This window comes from Humulus lupulus, chromosome 2, assembly GCF_963169125.1.
Source record: "Humulus lupulus chromosome 2, drHumLupu1.1, whole genome shotgun sequence".
In the NCBI taxonomy this organism is placed as follows: Eukaryota; Viridiplantae; Streptophyta; class Magnoliopsida; order Rosales; family Cannabaceae; genus Humulus; species Humulus lupulus.
In genome coordinates this window covers 149,137,970-149,158,790 of record NC_084794.1, presented here as the reverse complement: position 1 = coordinate 149,158,790, position 20,821 = coordinate 149,137,970, and the positions used below count along the sequence as shown (strand labels likewise).

The 20,821-nt window shown below is 34.7% G+C and overlaps 1 protein-coding gene across 2 annotated transcripts; it reads left to right on the top strand.

Annotated features, from left to right (window-relative positions):
• Positions 1-6,570: 6,570 nt before the first annotated feature.
• On the top strand, positions 6,571-10,810 carry LOC133818615 (T-complex protein 1 subunit gamma). Of its 2 annotated transcripts, none has more exons than XM_062251604.1 (14): positions 6,571-6,708; positions 6,819-6,894; positions 7,018-7,079; positions 7,165-7,237; positions 7,358-7,425; positions 7,540-7,609; positions 7,911-7,979; positions 8,070-8,141; positions 8,244-8,317; positions 8,516-9,178; positions 9,261-9,386; positions 9,654-9,758; positions 9,858-9,932; positions 10,390-10,810. In XM_062251604.1, the coding sequence occupies exons 2-14, from the start codon at positions 6,870-6,872 to the stop codon at positions 10,576-10,578; spliced, it is 1,671 nt and encodes a 556-aa protein (XP_062107588.1). In that variant the 5' UTR covers positions 6,571-6,708; positions 6,819-6,869; the 3' UTR covers positions 10,579-10,810. The 2 variants fall into 2 exon arrangements, with proteins under 2 accessions (XP_062107588.1, XP_062107589.1); XM_062251605.1 differs by having other exon boundaries at positions 6,606-6,723.
• The last annotated feature ends 10,011 nt before the right edge of the window (positions 10,811-20,821 follow it).

Below are 20,821 nucleotides of genomic sequence, written 5' to 3'. Positions count from 1 at the left end.
ACCCTCCCACTACGACGAGGCTTCGTGACTGTTTGCTCAAGAACAGTGGTACTTTCTTCATTTAAATTGACTTACGTCGGTTGGACATGAAGAATGGAAATTTCATCATCAACTCATGTTGACGACAATGGAACATTAGTTGGAATCAATTCTTTAACCATCTCCTCTAAAACTACTTTGTTGCGTGGTTTGGAGTTTTGGACATAGTCATTTTCTAGAAAAGTAGCATTCATAGAAGTAAACACTTTCTTTTCTGAATGACTATAGAAAAGTCCACCCTGATTACCTTTAGGATAGCCAACAAACATGCAAACTTCAGTTCGTGGTTCTAGCTTTCCCTCATTTTTTCTCAGGACGTGGGCAGGACACCTTCAAATTCTATAATGGCGTAAACTAGGTTCACGACCATTCCAGCATGTTAAAGGTGTTTTGGGGATTTATTTAGACGGCACGACATTGAGAATGTCTTTCGCGATTTCAATTGCATGTCCCCAGAATGAAGTTGGTAGAATTGAGTAACTAAGCATGCATATAATCATTTCCAATAAAGTTCTGTTACGGCGTTCCGCTACACCATATTGTTGGGTAGTACCCGGAGCAATAAGTTGTGATAAAATCTCAAGTTCAGTTAATTGATCTTGGAATTGCATATCCAAATATTCTCCACCCCTATCAGATCGCAAGATCTTTAACGTTTTACCTAATTGGTTCTGAGCCATAGCTAAGAATTCCTTAAACTTTGAAAATATTTCAGATTTCTTATGCATTAGGTAAAGACATGAGTATCTAGAGTAATCGTCAATGAAAGTGACGAAATACTCAAAACCACCCCTGGCTTGTACATTCAAAGGTCCAAAAACATTTTAATGCACAAGTCCAAGTGGTTTTTTGGCCCTATCACCCTTTGCAGAGAATGGACGCTTGGTCACTTTGTCTTCTAGACAAGATTCACAGGCAGGTAATTCACCTAAGGTGAGTTCCCTCAAAGGCTCGTCCTTTGTAAGTCTTTGAATCCTATCATAGCCAATGTGACCAAGTCTCAAGTGCCATAAATACGTCATATTATCGTTATCGGTCTTTTGACGTTTATTGATCCTAGGTTTAGCTACTTTGAATAAATCATTGTTAAGAGCGAGGGGTTCGTTAGGTCGCATAATATAAAGCTCGTTTTCCAAACATGCAATACATAATTGTGATCCATTGAAGGAAATAGATATATTAGAACTTGTGAAAGTCGTAACAAATTGTTCTAATTACAACATGGAAATTGAAATTAAATTTCTACTCAAATTCGAAATAAAAAATACATAATTTAAAATTAAGTATTTATTTCTGAACTTCAGACGAGCTCTTCCTCTAGCTTGGACCGCAACGAACGCTCTGTTCCCAACTCGCCGCCTTCGTCCACTTCTTCCCACGATTCAAGAAGCTGTAAAGAGTTACAAACATGGTCAGTAGATCCAGAATCAATAATCCAAACAGATTTATCATTCTCTAAAACACATGTTTCTAAGATAAATGAACTATAATCATTACCTTTATTTTTCGTTGCTAGAAACTTGCGGCAATCTCGTTTCCAATGCCCCTTCTCTTTGCAGTGAAAACACTTACCTTTACCTTTCTTGTTTTTCTTGTTCTTCCCCTTAGGTGTCTGTGCATTTGGTTGTGCACTCATCTTTGTAGCCTTTGCAGGCTTGGGGTTGTTGTTTTGTCCATCTTTCCTCTTGTTTCCAACTTTCAAAGACGAAGCTTGGTTAGCTTCAGCCTTAGCTGGATTAGCAGCAGCTGCAGTAGTCTTATTTTCTCCTCCCTTACTAGGTCCACCCATGATAGACTCGAAAGTTTGATGCTCGTTCATGAGCTGCGTCAGACCATAGTTGAGTTGATCACAAACGTGCGGACACGGTGCCATTTGAGCATTTACGGTGCCATCACGAATGTGAGGAGACGGTGCTATCGAAGCATTTACGGTGCCATCAAGAACGTGCGGAGACAGTGCTCGTTTTGTGGATTCTTCAGTCATGACGAATTCATAGTTGTCACCAATCAACTCTATGTTGATATTCTGCTTCCACTTAAGGAAGTTTTCTCCAGTGAGTTTCTCCATCGAAAGTTGAGAAAGGATGGGAGTAGACACAACCATACTTAAAACTACAAATTATCAATAAAATAGAAATAATCACTTTTGCTCAATAAAACTCATATTCACACAAATTTCAAGAAATAATACAACATATACAAAAAATATGTAAGGTATGAGAAAAAAATACCAAAATAATCATATCTCCATTTCTTTAGGTTTTTAACTAATCTATGATATCGTTGTCCTGGTTGGAGAGAGTAAAAAAATACCACTAGTTAAATATAGTTGTAAACTCATTTAATAATGGATGCCATTATTAACAACCTACTATTCGATCAAAATAAGAAAACAAAATCTTTTATTTTATGAGCTAGACCCACGGTTTCGATAATCACATATTTAGTCCTAGTAGTCACCGTAGGGGTGAGTCTAGTAGAATTTGACCTATAATTATCTATCTTTCGAAATCTAACCTTGTCAAAATAACTAATGAACACCTTCCGTAGGGGGATGAATCAAAGCGTCTAGGCCCCATTAAGCTATTGACCTTGTTAAACCAATGGTGGAGATCGAATATAATTATTAAAATAAGCTCATTATAAAATTAAAATAGTATTTTTATTATTTATTTTTAGAAAATTAATGACTATGGTTTACAAAAAATTAAAAAAAATTAGAATTTTTAAAACCAAAGTCCTATAATTTCCTATTAATTCTAAATTGTCACATTGAAAAAAATTCAATTAATTTATAATTAATTTGTTGCTAATCAATATTTATGTTTAACTAATATAATGAACCTATACAATTAAGTCCAACTCAGGTAAATGTACCTTAACAATTGGGCTTGTATGGAGGAGGGTTGCGTCCAGTATGTCGTTCTCACTACAAAGGCCCCCAAACTTCCATACAAGGTCCAAAAGACAAGAATTTAAACATTCGTTTTATTAATTGTTATAAATTTAATAGGTCCCCTATAGTCATGCAAAATAAATGGGCATTCACAAGTGGAAGAGATGAATTTAAAATTTATATTTTCTAATGGGCCCAAATAAAACCTATCATTTTATGAATATTTTATTTGGCAAAAATTCATATATCTAACAAACATATGAGCCACTATATGCATCTAAGCCCAATTGCAAAAATATTACATATAGTGCAAACATACATGTTATAAATTGGATGAGCCTAATCATGTTACTATATGAGCAACTCTATGAATTTATGCAAAAATACCACAATTTATTTCATTTGCAAAAATATCACAATTAATTATATAGAATTTATCAAAAATTTGAATTAATTGAATTTTTACAAAAATAAGTCAATTTAAATAAAATTTAAAAATAATAAACTTGGTTTAGGTTAATTTGAAAAAAATATCAATTTAATTTAAATAAGATTTATTAACAATTAACAAAAGTTAATTTTAATCCCATTTATTAAAATAATATTTTATTAATTGGTTGAAAAAAATATCTTAACTATTTTAAAAAAATATCTTGTGTTGTTACAATAATAAGCCAATAGTTTAACTATTTAAAAAAAATAAAATATTGATAGTTATAACAACCCTAAAATATTTCAAAACAATTAAACAAATTCAAATATCCATAAAAATATCTAACTAACAAATTTCAAATTTCAAATAATTTAAATATTAAAAACTATAGAATAAACAAATATTTATATTTTCAAAAAAATATTTAATAAAAATATCAAGTATTTAAAAGAAATATCTTAAATATCTTATATCTTATATCTTAATTCGAATATTTTAATATATTAAAATATTTAAAATTAAGTTGTTAGTCTATTTTTAAATTTGAATTTGAATCTTTGTAAAAATATCTAATTATTTAAATCTCAACCAACAAAAATATCTTATTTTAAAAAACATTTCAAATGATAAAACAAATATGATATTTTTGGCTTTGATTATAAATAATTAATTTTCACATTTTAATTTCTTTAATTTAAAAAAAAATTAAATTTTTTTATGTCGGGTACTGTTCACGGTGCCTGGTGTGCACACAGGTGCGCGCGCGCAAGTTTGCATTGGCTGCCGAGGGACGCGCATAGGGAACTTTAAGTGACGCGCGCGCTGGTGTACGCGCGGGTGCGTGCACGCAATGGTAGCCAGGTCAAAAAAATTTCAGAAAACTTTTTGTGCAATTTTTCAAACCAAAACAATTTTCTAATTAATTTTTAACATGTTTTACACAAAATAAAGCATATATAAAAATTAATGGCATAGAAAACAAAACAAAACAACCTAAAATTGCTAATAATCACATAGAATTCAATGTGCTTCATATAATCAAGAAATCCATCCAATTACTTACACACATCAAATAATTCAATTTTCAACATGTTCATGCATGAAAATAAACATTACCAAAGCCTCTGAGGCCAGTTGTTAGGAAAACTTATACAAGATCTTTGTTTATTTTCATGTAGATATAATATTAAACAAGTTAATATGAGACAACCTAGAACATGTTTCTAAAATTGAATTCAAAGATAAATAATGATAAGAATACTTACATTATACACAACAGAATGAATGAGTCATTCCTTCAGTTTCTCTAACCCTTGTATCCTTTATGTCGCAGAGTATTACCAAGAAACTGAACCGATCTTCAATTTTCTTTACAGCCTTACAAAGTATTCTTAGAATCACTTAAACTAGAGTGGGCAATTATCAACACATGAGATAGATACAAAGAGAAGAAGAGAAAAGAACAAAGAGACTTAGAAAATGACTTATGTTTAAAGAGAATCTAAAATCTATCAGAAAACCAGTCTCTGTCATCTCATTTCAACTCTCACTTAACATTCCTTTTATAGACTTATTTAGGTCATTTATTTAATTAAAAAATAAATAAAATAATATCCAATTAACAGCCCTAGGTCGAAATTATCATGGGCTTTGGGCCCGTGAAATTTATCATTTGATTATAAGCCTGTTGGACTTAAAATCAAAGCATGTATTATTTTCTATTGATTTAATTAATTAAATAATTATTTATAATTTGAACCTTGATTTAAACTTATATATTAATCTAGATACCAATTTATCTTAATTAATAAATCTGCCATAATTTCTCTTTTCCTCTCTAAATTACATAACTCATTGAAACTATCCAAAATTGACATGGTCAACTTTGATAATTCTAATTGATAATTAAATCAATTAATTGAGACTATCTAGATGATTTTATCCAAGGTACAGTGGGGACCATGAGCCTATGAAATCAAGCTCCAATAAGTTATCATAAATCTAACAAATAAATTTACTAATTTATTAATTCCTCGTGACTCCACTAAAGACTCATAATTGCACTCTTGAATTAATAGAACGCTCTATAACAAATATATATACGCTATTAATTATCCATTGTTACAACCATATTTGTCACTCAATCCTCTATAGACAGTCTACAATGAGATGAGACTAAAATACCATTTTACCCCTCATTGTATTTTATCCTTAAAACACTTAATTTCTTGTAAATGATATTTCAGTAAACTAATATTAATTACTGAAATGAGATCTCTATCATTTAGCACCTTGAACCAAACTAAAAGGAAATCATCATTTCATTTCTTCATCAAAAGCTATAGATATGTTCATATCTATGATTAACACTCCCACTCAATTATACTACCGAGTTCCCAAGATGTAAATATGGGCTAGTTCATAGGGTAAACTAGTAACGAACAAGTCAAATAACTCAAATAATACAATAAGTTAGAATACTAATCACTCATAATTGAGATTGAATTGACCTATGATCAACTATATGATATGATTAGAATAGATAATAACGGTATGTTTAGTTATTCTATCAACTGTCAATATCGGTCCAGTCTGATGTAACAAATACATCTGATCTTATCTACTTTGCTAATATTCTGGAAAGAAAATAACACTACAATGTGTAAGTAGATCATATCGTAGATTGGCAAGTGAGTGTAAATCTTGTGCACTAAATAATATTAGGATTAACTTATTTTGAACATATAATCATATTTATATTCCACTGTGATTACGTCACTATAAATACAATTAGCTATATGCTCAGGATTAAATATAAGTTTATATTAAACAAATAATCATGAAAATAAAACATGTGAGCAAAGTGATTGACCAAGTCAAAAAAATAATTTCTATTCTTTTATTGATAATAAATAAGATTACAAAGAAATTGTATTTTAATTAGGGCATAAAATCCTGACACACGTGTCATCCCAAATCATGTAAAAAAGGCCACATCATCCTTCTGTTACAAAAACTGAACGGAATTGGACGGATGTCCTAATTTACATGATTGTGAATAGATCGAAAGAATTTTTTCATGGCCTGGTACGATAATACATATGTAATAGTTCATGGTAAAAATCCTAAATACCCTATTATTAATTTGTTTTTAAATTTTGAATACTCTAGATAAGCTAAGAAGGGGTAGAATAGTCTTTGTATGTTATTAGTTTCAGTTTTTAATTGGAGAATGTTAAACCCTACCGAAAATACGAACCCTAAAAACTAAATCTTTGTCTCTCTCATTGTTCACTCCACTCAACTCTGCACAACTCCCATCCCCATTCTCGCGTTAACGGTACAGTTATAGGGGGTATTCTCAGTCTCACTTTATGGGTTCTGATCTTTTACTCTCTGAATAAACCCAATCGCTAATTCTTCTCGTTTATTGTCTAAATTTCTTATCAGTCTCACTCTCTCGGTTTCATTTGCATTTGAGACCAAATCTCAGACCTAAAAATGCACGCACCAGTAGTTGTTCTAAGTAAGTTTGTTTGTTTGTTTGTTTATTAGTTTTGAAATGGGAATATTTTGTTTGATCTTTTGTTTATGCTAAAATGAAATCAAGTTGATTAGCTTTGTTTAAATTTTCAATTTTGATGAGCAGAGGATTCTCTCAAGAGAGAATCTGGAAGCAAAGTGCAACATGCCAACATCCAAGCTTCCAAGGTATTGTATATTTTTCTTAATTGCTTGCTTGCTTTCTCTCCCATTTTTAATTGTATATGTATAAATCCATTTCAAATCTTGATAGGCCGTTGCTGACATAATACGTACAACTTTGGGTCCCAGATCCATGTTGAAAATGCTGCTAGATGCTGCTGGAGGTAAAATCATTTTCATTTGTGTAATTAGTGGTTTGGTATTTTTTACTTGTTTGGAAAGCTTGCTTGTATTTGTTTCAGTATCCTTATATAGTTAGCCTTCTGTATCTGCATTTGTTACAGGCATCGTGGTGACTAACGATGGAAATGCCATTCTTCGTGAATTAGACCTTGCTCACCCAGCTGCAAAGGTACTATATACAATTATACAGCATATTTTTTTTGCTCTATTTCACTATATACCTATTTTACATTTCGGTTTTCTTTTTTCCTGATGAATATTGTCCTTATTTTGTTGCTCGCAGTCAATGATTGAACTAAGTCGTACACAAGACGAAGAAGTAGGGGACGGAACAACATCTGTGATTGTTCTTGGTAAGTTTGAGTGTACAATGTGGTGTGTTCTAGATTGTTCTAATGTTGCTATCTTGAGTGGGTGAAAGTTGAGATCTTAATCCAGTAATTGCTGCTCGAACTTAGCTTAGAATCACACTAATGTAATCTTTACCACTCTTGGTTAATGTTAAAATTGGCCACAATTTTTGAAGTACGGATGTGTTCTCACTCTTGTTGTTTGTTGATGCCTTTTGACATCTCTTAATCGGGGGAATATGATGTACGCGATATGACGTCATTTCTTCTGTCTCTGACATCTGGATTTAAAATTTTCTTGTAGCTGGTGAAATGCTCCATGTTGCAGAAGCATTTATTGACAAACATTTTCATCCTACGGTAATCTGCAGAGGTAATTCTATATAATAGGTATTTGCTAATAATTATTGCTTGAGATTTATTATGTTACTTATCTAGAACGCATGTTTCAATTGATTTTCAGCTTACAATAAAGCTCTAGAGGATGCTATTGATGTGCTTGACAAAATAGCTATGCCCATTGACACACAGGATCGTAAGTTTCTTGAACTATTCATTTCTTAAGATTATTTCCTTTTAATTGGGGATATCTTGATTTTATATGGTATCACAAGTAATTCATGGAAATATTTATCAGGTGCAACAATGTTGGGGCTGGTTAAGAGCTGTATAGGTACAAAATTCACTAGCCAATTTGGAGATCTGATTGCTGTGAGTGTCTGCTATGTTTTTATTTTTAGTTCAATGCTTTAAATCTCTTCTCTTACTTTGGTATTGAAAGAGGGAAAAAGATTTTTTGAGGTTGGGTGTCTATATATTTTGGCAAATAGATTAGTTTAGACAATACGCTTGAGTCACACATTTCTTTTTGTATTTAATTCTAACTCTTGAGCTATTTCTTTGTCCTAGGATTTGGCAATTGATGCTACCACAACTGTGGGTGTTGATCTTGGCCAAGGGCTGAGGGAAGTAGATATCAAGAAGTACATTAAGATTGAGAAGATACCTGGTGGGCAGTTGGAAGATTCCAAAGTTCTTAGGGGGGTTATGTTCAACAAAGATGTTGTTGCCCCTGGAAAAATGAGGAGAAAGATCATTAACCCTCGCATCATACTCCTTGATTCTCCCCTTGAATACAAAAAAGGAGAGAACCAAACAAATGCTGAACTAGTCAATGAAGAAGATTGGGGAGTCCTGTTGAAGATGGAAGAGGAATACATTGAGAACCTTTGTGCACAGATAATTAAGTTCAAACCAGACTTAGTAATCACAGAGAAGGGCCTTAGTGACTTGGCATGTCATTATCTTAGCAAAGCTGGTATCAGTGCAATTAGGAGGTTGAGGAAGACAGACAATAATAGAATAGCCAAGGCCTGTGGTGCTGTCATTGTCAACAGAGTTGATGAACTACAAGAGTCTGATGTTGGTACCGGAGCTGGGTTGTTCGAGGTTAAGAAGATAGGGGATGAGTTTTTTGCTTCTATTATTGATTGCAAAGATCCAAAAGCTTGTACTGTTCTATTAAGAGGTGCCAGTAAGGATCTTTTAAATGAAGTTGAAAGAAACCTACAGGTATATGTTATTGAATTTGCGATATCAATTTATATATCTGGTTGTGGGTAATATTATGGTCTGATGCTTGTTTTGATTGCAGGATGCCATGTCTGTAGCAAGGAATATAATCAAAAACCCAAAGCTTGTACCCGGAGGTGGTGCTACAGAGTTAACTGTATCTGCTACCTTAAAGCAAAAAAGTTCCTCTATTGAAGGCATTGAAAAGGTAAAGTGGTTCCCTACTGATGCACTTTACAGTGCAATCTTTGAACTTTGGAGGGGTACACGCTTGTGCACACACACACAAAAAAAGGCAGCTTATTTTTGAGAGAAAAAAACTTGTTGCATTGTTCTTTTGCCGTACATTTTAAGTTCTGATAGGATTTCATGAAGCAACCTGTTTTCTCATTCTACATATTTCTAACTTATGTATGATGCTTTTAAAATTGACCTAACAGAGCAGTTTTGTTTATTTTTTATGGTTGTGCAACAGTGGCCATATGAAGCTGCCGCCATAGCTTTTGAGGCTATACCACGAACTTTGGCACAAAATTGTGGTGTCAATGTGATTAGGACCATGACTGCACTGCAAGGAAAGGTAGGAAGCAATCTATAAGCTTTTGTTATACTGAATTAATTCTTGTATTCCGAGTGTATGTGGTGATTTTTCTTCAACTTGTCTAAATTATTATTTTAGCATGCAAATGGTGAAAATGCATGGATCGGCATAGATGGAAACAGTGGTGCCATCACTGACGTGAAAGAGCAGAAGGTATGCAACCGACTTTCATTTACTTCTAAATTTATTGTTCTTATTACTAACAAAAATAAAATAAAATGAAATGTTAGTTCTTATATTTGGTCACATATCTTTCATGAATATATTAAGATCAGATAATACCAATATAACAGTACCCTTGGGACAATTTGAATCAAGGACTAGGAAGAAAAAAATTTAATGGGGTCAAGCAAATGTATAGGGGACAATTAATCATATGATAGCAAGTTGTTCCAGATAATCATCTATGATGTGCACTTCTGATCTCTCAATTATATCAATTGTCTTCACTAAGCTGGTAAAAGTTTTTGGTTTGTCTTCAATAATCTATTAGGAATTTTGAATAACATTTTGTTTCATATTTCCTAACTTATTGCGATAAAGATGATAAACAGACTGGTATCCCTTTCGCAAAATTTGGAGTATAATATAGTTTTCTTTATGTCATCAGATCTGGGATGCCTACAACGTGAAGGCACAGACCTTTAAGACTGCCATAGAAGCAGCCTGCATGCTTCTGAGAATAGACGATATTGTGAGTGGGATTAAAAAGAAGCAGGCCCCTGGAGCAGGTGGAGCTCCCAAACCTCAGATTGAAACAGAAGGAGATGCTGATGGTGAACAAATTCTTCCCGACTGAAGATGTTGAGAGTTGAATTGACACATCTTTTGTTTTGTGTTTCTAATCCTAGAAAAAATGCCTGATGGTTTAATTAGCTTTACATGGGTTTTGTTTGTGGAGCTTTCATTGAGCCAGAATTTTGGTCCTTCCGAATGCGTTTGCTGTTGGGATATTATATGTAATCTAGAGAATGAACTTGAGTTTTTATTTTTTGTTTGAATGGAATTTTCAAATTATGATTTCTTCATTATGAAGTACATCTTTCGAAATGGCAACTTGATAGTTTGAATAGCATCTTGTATGGATCAGTTAGAATCACGCTTCAGGAAATTGTTATTAATGAAAATTCAGCAATTTTTAATGTTAAACTGTGCTTTTCTTTTCTTTTTTCTTTTTGAAAGGAAAATGTGCTTTTCTTTTTGCCGAGTAAATATTTACTCATTAGGATGGTTGATAATTTTTCACTTGGAATTGCAACTGTCACGGAAATTTGGGTAATTATGCAATAAATGAGGTCCTACAACAAAATTATTTCTTTGTTTTCGAAATACTTACGACATTTGTTTCCATTCTTTCTCTCTCTTCTCTTGGTCTCTCTCTCTCTATTATTTCCCTAAGTCTCCTGGTCGCAAAACCAAAACCCTAAAAAGAAACCCCAAATCTCTTCTCTAATCTCTCGGTCCAAAAACAAGAATAAAAAAAAAACCCCAAATCTTCCCTTGGTAGTGCTCAGATCCTTGTCATGGTCGTTGGTGCGTCGGAGGGTACGAATGGAGAGGCGACGATGTCAGAGGGGACGATCCAAAGCTCGAATAAGCCACCCAGAAGAAAACGAAGGTGAGTCATCGATCCATTTCTGGGTTTGTGTGTCTGTGCCTGTGTCGTCCTGTGATTTTTTGTTCATAGGTTAGATCGAGGTTGTTCATAGGAAAATATGGGTTTTTTCTCAAATTTTTGCCTCCACCTCGATAGAAATCGATAGGCCTCGATGGGGCTCGATTGACCTCGACAGGATCCGAGGGATGTCACCTCGACATGCATCAATAGACATCGATGGAGTTATTTAGGTGTAGAATCTAACTGGTCTCGATGGTGAGGCAAAGGTTAGTTTCGGTCAGTTGGAAGATGCTCTGAAGGCCTCAACAAACCCAGAAGATGCTCTGAAGGCCTCATCAAACCCAGAAGATGCATTTAAGTTGGGTTTATACTACTTGATAGAGGGGGTGTTGTATGCCCCTGAGAAGACAACCAACATATGGAGTGATTCGATGGTACCTCGACGGGCCTCTATTGGTCCAAACCAAGCAATGAACATAGTGACCTCGATAGGCCTCGATGCTATCTCGACGAGCCTTGATGGGTCCAAATGAAGCAATGAGCATAGTGTTAGTTTTTTATCATGTGATTAACAGTGCAGCGGAAGCATGAGATAATATTTCAATGCAATAATAACAATGATTAAAACATACGAACGAATCACTCTAGGAATCATATCTAGAACGAGCTCTTTCTCATGCACATGAATCTGAATAAAATAGAAACTCACAAATACATTTTCTAGATATAGAACATGTGTAGATCAAATAGCATCTTAGCCTTTTAACCCATAATCTTCCATACTATGGCTCGCACAAAGAGAAGGAGACAGGTGAATGTCTATGCTCTTTGGTAGGATACACAAGAACACACTTTTGAATCTCAACACATGAGAGAGTGTTCTTCTCACAATACAGAGAGAACAAAGTTCTCTATTTTTCTCTCTTGGCGAAATAATGTGAAATGCATCTGATGTCTCTTTCTTATGATGTTATGTTATAAGAATCAAAAGAAGACTAGCCCTAATCACATTGGGCCTTTACGTGGGCCACAATCCATTTGGACCGTGGTTGGCGCCAACTACAGGGCTTTGGGCTCTGTCGTATTTTATCTCTATAAAATGCTATTTGTTGGGCCTTTATCATATTATTTTATGTAGTATACAATTATATCACAAAAATAAATATGATTAAATTAATTTTCAATAAAATATAATTTAACATAATTTTCAATATAATTTTATTTGCCATCAAATATTATTTCACAAATAATATTATTTTGCGAGATTAAAATTTTTAATTATTTCCTTTTAATACCAAAATACTACTTTTGTGTTATCGAGCTAGTACGGGGACAATATGGACACATAGTTCTAAGCTCCAATAATTTAATTAATTTCACTAACTCTTAGTTCCATTAATTAATTTATTAAATATGAATTATTCCACTAGAAATTCATAGTTGAACTCTCAAAACTATAGTCTTATATTATTAGAAGATATAACTATAAAGTCGTCCATTGATTTAGTCATTGCATTAGTTATGACCACTTGCTAGTTGTTCATAATTAAAGTTAGGTCTTAATGTCCGATAACTTCTCTAATTATGTCTTTATCAATTAGTTCCATTGATCCTCTAATGAGCATTATTCTATAGATTTAATTATAAAATGAAAATTTTGTTCTCTAATAGAAATTGAGCGCTTTATGTTCAAGCCCCGAATCAACACTAAAAGGAACAACTAATCTACGTTCATTTAAGTAAGGAGCAGATTCCATATCTGTGAAGTATGTTCCCAGCCACTTGTAGTTCTATGACTCCAAGATATCAGGAATTCGGTCGTAGGAATATTGAACCTTACCCAATAAGTCAAAAGTCATAAAAGTACAAATAAGAGTTCAATACTCACTTCAGGATTGAGGTCAAGTCTCAAACGACCATCAATTGATGAATGTTGAACTTCTGTATTTTAACGGAGATTATCAGAAGTTCTTTCTTTCATCGTGTCCTAGTCCAATACAATCTATATTGTATACGGTACCTCTATCTCTTTGTGTAGCTACACTTAACAGTCTGGATAAACTGTTCTGTCTTAAACAGAAGATAGAATGTACTCATAATCTTTGTTAAATAAATCTCCTACTCTATTTAGCGATTACAAACAATTTTTATATTAATATCTTGAATTAATTCCTCTTGTATATATATATCATTATACATATACTTAATTTAAGACCACATCAATAATATTTGATCTTCATGATAAATGACATGTATAATTAAATACAAATATGAGTGCAAAATATTAACTTTATTTAATTAACAATAATCCTTCATACATAAATACGCTTTAAGGGCACAAATCCCAACACATAGTGACCTCGATGGGCCTCGATGCTACCTCGACGGGCCTCGATGGGTCCAAACCAAGCAATGAACATAGTGACCTCGATGGGCCTCGATGTTACCTCGATAGGCCTCGATGGGGCTGGAGGCCCCATCAAGGGATGTCGAGACAGACAGGGAAAAAATTGCTAAGTTTTTTTTTTTTTTTCATTTAGATCAAAACCAACAAAATAACAGTAGAAGAACCTGAATGAAATAACAAAAATATCCCAGTGACATCAATTCATACACCAAAAGTTTGCATACAATAAAAATAACAACACATTGATAGGACAATGTTTAAAGCCTAACATTACATGAATTCCTATTGTGCCCAATACCACCACATCTGCTACACTTACGTGGCTGGACGACCTTTTCCCCGCTAGAAGGATAGCGGTTGTTCTTCGGCCTACCCAATTTCTTCTTCCGCCTTCCTACAATATTTTTATCAACAGAGATGCTGATAACCATATCTCTGATGTGATATGGGATCACCCATTCATCCTCATTACCAACAGGGTAAATAGTTTCCTTATAAGTTTCCCTCCATGACTCTACCTTCACCTAAGTCCAAAGGAGAACTCCATATATTGCTGTCTTCAGTTCTACCTGGTCTTGGACGACTACTGCTAGTCCCAGGTGTTTGCCGATCTTCTCTTCTACACTCCTCAACTTCCATAACATCTGAACTCTGCGTTGGAAAATCTGCCCTAATATCTGGCCCATCAACTACTGCTGCATCGACAACTGGATCGTCTTTGACATAAGGATCATAGCCATAGGTATCATACTCCGCTATGTCAAGAACATGTGGCGGAGCTCTAACAGGGATATCATCATGGACAATAACGTCTGAATTTGTCTCTGGAACAAAAGTCCCAACCTCACTTTGAGTTCCCCTGAAACCATGACACGGGGGAGAAATGTTCTCTTCAAATCAAACTTCTTTATTAATGTTGGGAGAGGCCGAAGAATTTCCTAAACAATCCTTCTTAACCAATGTTACACACAGAGGAATCATCTTCTCAATAGATTTCGATGCTAAGCCCATGAATGCATGAACATCCCTATCATTTTTCATAACAGTAGGTTTGAAGGGTTGTGAGAGGCATGTGTACGGGACCTCAAGCTTCAAGTCGCACACACATTTATCCACTTCAAGATCATCATACAAAATTTCAACCAGTTGCTCGTATGTCACGCTCTTCTCCAAAGAGAGAACTTGGTTTTTAGCATCTCGGAAAATCCAATCCTTATATTCCAGCTCCCAAACACCATTGTATGCAACATATATAGAAACATTCAAATATGTATTGACAAAAAAACAAAACAAAAATGTCAAAAATTTAATAAAATAAAAAAACTGCAAAATATCAAGTTCCATCAAGGTCCATTGAGGACCATCGAGTCTAATCGAGGTGGCCAAGTATGGGAAATTTTGTCTACGTATTGAGGTCCATCGATGACCATCGAGGTTAATCGAGGTGTTCATCTATAGGACACTACGGGTCCTTGTCGAGGTCCATCGAGTACAATTGAGGCTAATCGAGGTAGCCAAGTATGGGAAATTTTGTCCACATATCGAGGTCCATTGAGGACCATCGAGGACTATTGAGGTTAATCGAGGTGGTCATCTATAGTACACTGCGGGTCCTTGTCGAGGTCCATCAAGGACAATCGAGGCTAATCGAGGTGTTCCGTTCCTAATATACATTTTGGTTACCTCCAAAATTTATTTGTTGAAACATTTATACCTTAAAATACTGATTAGTTTTTTTTTTAAGTTATATTATAGTGTCTTATTATTTAAGATACTTTTACGTTACCTTCAAACTTGTTTTAGGAACTAATGAGTTACAATAAAGTATAACAAATTACTGTATAACTTATCATAAAAACTTACTTTTAGTATACTATATCGTAACTTTTTTAGGGCATGTTTGGAAATAACTGTGTAATTACTAGGGTAGTAATTACATATCTGAGTGATTCAACTATATATTAAAATACAATGTGTGTTTGGATATCAAGTGGTAATTGCTTATGAATTACTATTGTCATGTTTGGGGAAACAGTTAGTAATTATACTAAAAAAATAATATTATGTAATAAATATTATTTAAAATTGATAGTAATTAGTATGGATATTTGTGGCAATAATGCCTATGTAGTTAAGTTTGTTGCACTTAAATGCTTATGTGAAATTTTTGGCAGCAATAATGCCTACCGTTAATGTTTTGGTGCAGCCGTTGGTCCCTGAGCTGTTAGGGGTATACAGGATACACGTGGCACGACCCGATTGGGTTAAATTATTAAAATTAAAACAAAAACAATTAATGTTTTTGATTTCTAATATAAAAAAAAAACTAACCATTAAAAATATAACAAAAAAAAAACTGATTGTCTTAATAACAAGTTCTAAAACTAATCTAAAACCAAAAAATCTAAAAATTCCATACCCAAAAAAACGATGAAGCTTTCCCCCCGACCTCACCCAGACGATCGACCCCCGATAGTATAGCACTTAAACTCACTAGAAGAAAACTTGTAATTCCTTCGAATTGGGGGTTAGGGCATCTTTTGCATTGGGTTAATGGAGATTGAAAAAAATTGCCATTGTCGACCACCAAGGCCAGTGGTAGAAAGAACAACTTGGACAAACAAAAATCCTGGGCGAAGATTCAGAACATGCAACAAGTATCGGGTAAGATTGGTCTCCATTTGTTTTTGTAATCTGATTCATTGAATAAATGATTATGGGTGTTCACTAGAAACTTTGTATGTTTTGGTCAACTCAGATTCATGGTGGGTGTAATTTCTTTGAATGGATAGACCCTCCCATGTGCCAACGAGCAAAGGTGTCATCCCTAGACTACTGAGAAAATTTGGTGACCTTGAAACTGAAATCACATCCCTAAGTACGACAACTGACATTGGAAGTCATCGGAAATGCAGTGGTTCTTCAAATGGATTTGAGACATAATCTCACAACCTTCAAAATGTTGGAAGAGAAAGCTGTGAAAGTTGTGCTGAAAGCAAGGGTAGAGCAAATGATGGAGGTCGAATGCAGTGTTACTACTTTTTGAATACTATGTATTTTGCTGTAATTCTATTGGTTGTGGTTATTTGGGCTACAAAATCAAAGTAGAAGTTATTGGTATTGTTAGTTTATTTTTGGGTAATCTTCATGTGCAGTATTGGCAATGACAAAGCTATTTCACCCTAGGCATTGATTTGTAATGAATTTTGTTGTAAAATGAAACCCCGAATCAATGTAATCTATCTTGGTCTATTTTGAATTCAGTATTCTAGTTTATGTATTTTGTGAAATAAATATGATCAACAACTAGTTACATTCATTACCATAAGAGATAGGTACAAAAATATAGGCCTAAAAAGCCAAATGTATCTGATCTATACATGACCAATATCATGGCCAGCATGACCCTGTCATGACTCAAAAAACAGATATGATCAAAAGGTGATCTATACATGACTCTAAAATGGTCAACATAACACTTCATGACTCAAAAAACAGCCATCAACCACAAAATCCAAATACCAACTTTGCATAACACATAACAGACACCAAAATACAAGATTCGACCACTAGTTCAAAATAAAATCAAAAGATGAAACTCCTTCCAATCAGACAGTATCGGGTTGAGCATTATTTGCACCACTAGTTCCTCTTTTAGCATGTTGTTTCAGTCTTCTTTCCTTCCTTAAAAGTGTGGCTTCAGTTGGTTTCTGTAGTGGTGGACGACCTCACTTTTTGACCACACGATTCTAAAATAGGTTGAACAAACAAATATTTAGCTCCAAATTCACAAAACAATGATAAAGCAACTAATCAATGATAAAAATTATCTAGGAAGAGAAGAAAGCATAAATTTTATACCTCAACCACCTTAGCAGATTTGCATGTTTCTCTCCTGTGGCCTGTTTTCAGACAATTGCTGCATGTTTTAACTTGTCCAGTTCTTCGAGCTTTCTTTAAAGCAGGTGGAGGTTCATCTGTCTCCCTTCTCCTAGCTTTCTTAGGTCTTCTAGGCAGCTTCGTCTCAGGTGGTGGATCAATTGGGTTGAGTCCTGTCTGATGCCACATATCTGGACTAGGCATAGGATGCACACTCTGTTCATATGCTTTTTGCAATGATTTTTTTTATAGAATCCGTGGACATAATCAAAGACATTACCTCCCATGAACCAGATAGTAGCTAATGCATGGCCACAAGGAAGCCCAGATAGTTGAAACCTCCTACATGTACAAGTCCTGAATTCCAAATCGACAACCAAGGCACTACCATTGCTACATTGAACCTGAAACTGAAACTTGTCAGACCTAGTAACCAGACAATACTTTGCAACCTCTTTTTGCTTCTCAATTATCTTCAAAATTCTCTTCCCCACAGGTTGAGTCATCTTCTGCAACTCAACTTTTTTATTATAAAACCGAGACATCAACCAAAATCTAATTTTCTATAGGAAAGTTATAATTGGCTTGTCGCGAGCATCAAGTATGGCTGCATTGAAACTCTCACACAAATTATTCACCAAAATGTCACATTTTGGGTACTCTGAAATATGTGACTTACTCCATTCTGTAGAACTCTTCCCTGCCAGCCAATTGTAAGCACCATCCGAGACATCCTTGGCTTCTTGCATTGCTCGAGCAAACTCAGCTTGTGTTGTAGTATTAGCTGCTGCCCACAAAAGTTGCTTAAGTAAAAGTCCAGGATATTCATGTTTAAAGTTAGCATGGAGATGTCTAGCACAATACCTCACCTCACACCCACTAAAGATGGATCCCACTACATTTTCTAATCATTTTTGACGATCACTCATCATTGTCACCTTGGTAGGACTCAAATTCCCAAGATCATCCTTCAATAGCTCCAAGAACCAAGTCCAAACCTTATTGTTTTCCTTTTCAGCAACACAGTAGGCAATGGGAAACATGGAGCAGCCAATAAAATTCCCCTACAACATCCTTTTAAAAAGCAGCCATCAAGACCAATTAGAGGTCTACAACCCCCCAACCAGCCATCTCTACATGCCTTAAGACAAATATAAATACGCTGAAATGTTCTTCTCCCATTAACCAAATCAGTTTTCAACTTCACAGTAGAGCCAGGATTAGTAGCCAACAACCTTTTACAGTAATCATCAAGAATGGCGTATTGTTCCTTGACAAACCCTTCCAACATCTTCCTGGCTTTTGTCTTGGCTCTGTAAAATGTCCAGCTAGACACACGTGAGTACCTGGTCTTTGAAGTTATCTCCCTAAATGCATTGTATTCCATACTCAGATTTAGCCTAAATTGCTCCAAAAAGTGCCTTACAAGCCAAGTTGAGGTCAGCTTTTTATTGTCCAACACAATGCCACAACTATGCTTGTCAACAAGTGTTTTGACCCTCATTGTCTTGCCATCTGTCTTGTTAACTATTGAAGCAAACAACATCCATTCACAATTTGCACCCTTGCACTTAACTCTAACTCTATTTGAATCATTGACAATAAATACATATTCTCGATCACCTTCAATAAAGTACTCCCTTATTGCATTCCTTAAAATTGTAACAGTGACAAATTCCATGCCAAGACCGAATTGGAAGTTTTGCATTTTGGTATTCGGGTTGAATTCTTTGGAATTTTTACCAGCATCAAACTCATCATCTGACTTCAATTCGTGTAACTCCTCCTCAGAACATATACCATCTGAGTCTCCATCATCAACATTTTGAGTACAAAAATCTGAAACTGATCGCCACCACCTCCTAGGGTTAGACTGTGTATCCATCTCTATCTTAGCTTCAACATCTTGCTCAAATTCTTCCTCCTCCAATATGAAATCTTCATCAGTTTGCTTTCCTTTCCCTTTTCTATCACGCTGAACTTTGTCTTGGCTCTCCTCAACTGTATTTTCTGTCACATCAGCTTGCTTTCCTTTCCCATTTTTGTCACTCTGAACCGGTTCTTGGTTCTCCTCAACTGTATCTTCCCTCACATCACCAATATCATCCTCTGAATCTGAAAGCACAACCACCTCTGGTATTTGGTTCTCCATATCACTTTCATAATCCATGTAGTCAAACTCTTCTTCATATTCCTCTTTATCATGTTCATCAAAGTCAGCATCCTGAAATTCCTCTGAATATTGATGAGCATCAAACTCTTCTTATTCCCCATCAATGGTTGCATCAACAGGGATACCAACAACATCTGCAGGGACATCACAATCATCTGGTAGCTCCTCTATAATACATTTTTTCAGAGGAGGTAATGTGGTAGCAGGGACATGTTTAACAGCTTCTGAATCTTCCTTCCAATCTAAAGGTCAAACTATTTCAGGAAAAAAAAGATATATCTCAATCTTTGTAGTCTGATTCCTATCAATATCCTCTACAATTCTTAGGATCTCCTTATCCTCTACCACCATGAAGCCCATATTAAGCACCTTTCCTATTGTTTTGTACATAAAACCCACTGGAAGTTTATGTCTTAAGTCCAAGGCCATTCCATCCAATTCCATCCTAGTGAAGTAATCAGTATCCACCCAATCAACATAATCAACTTTACCTCCTTCATATCTTCTATTGCCGAATGGAGTAAACCAGCTTCCCCCATGTTGTATTGCAATAGTGAAGATGTTAGTATGACCACCTGTTAAAATAAAGACAACTCTGGTTTAGAATACTGCCCTAGTCAACAGAAATAAAAAATGCTATGTCAACACTTCACACACACACAAACCGAAACACAATATAGTTCACACACTTGAAGAGCAACATAGTCTACCACACAATTGAACCATGGACCACAACAACAAAGATTCCCTTCAAGAAACAAATCATATATTTCAATGGACTCCACTCTGTCAATTGTATGCACATGCTTCCCAACAACAATTTTACCCAAATTTAATAGTACCACCTACTGTAAATCAATAAAATTCTCACCCCCAAAAAATTTGAAAACCGACACCCTTCCCCGCCCAAACTGCTCTATATAGAGTATCATTATCATTCTCCCCAAAAAATTGTATAAACACTT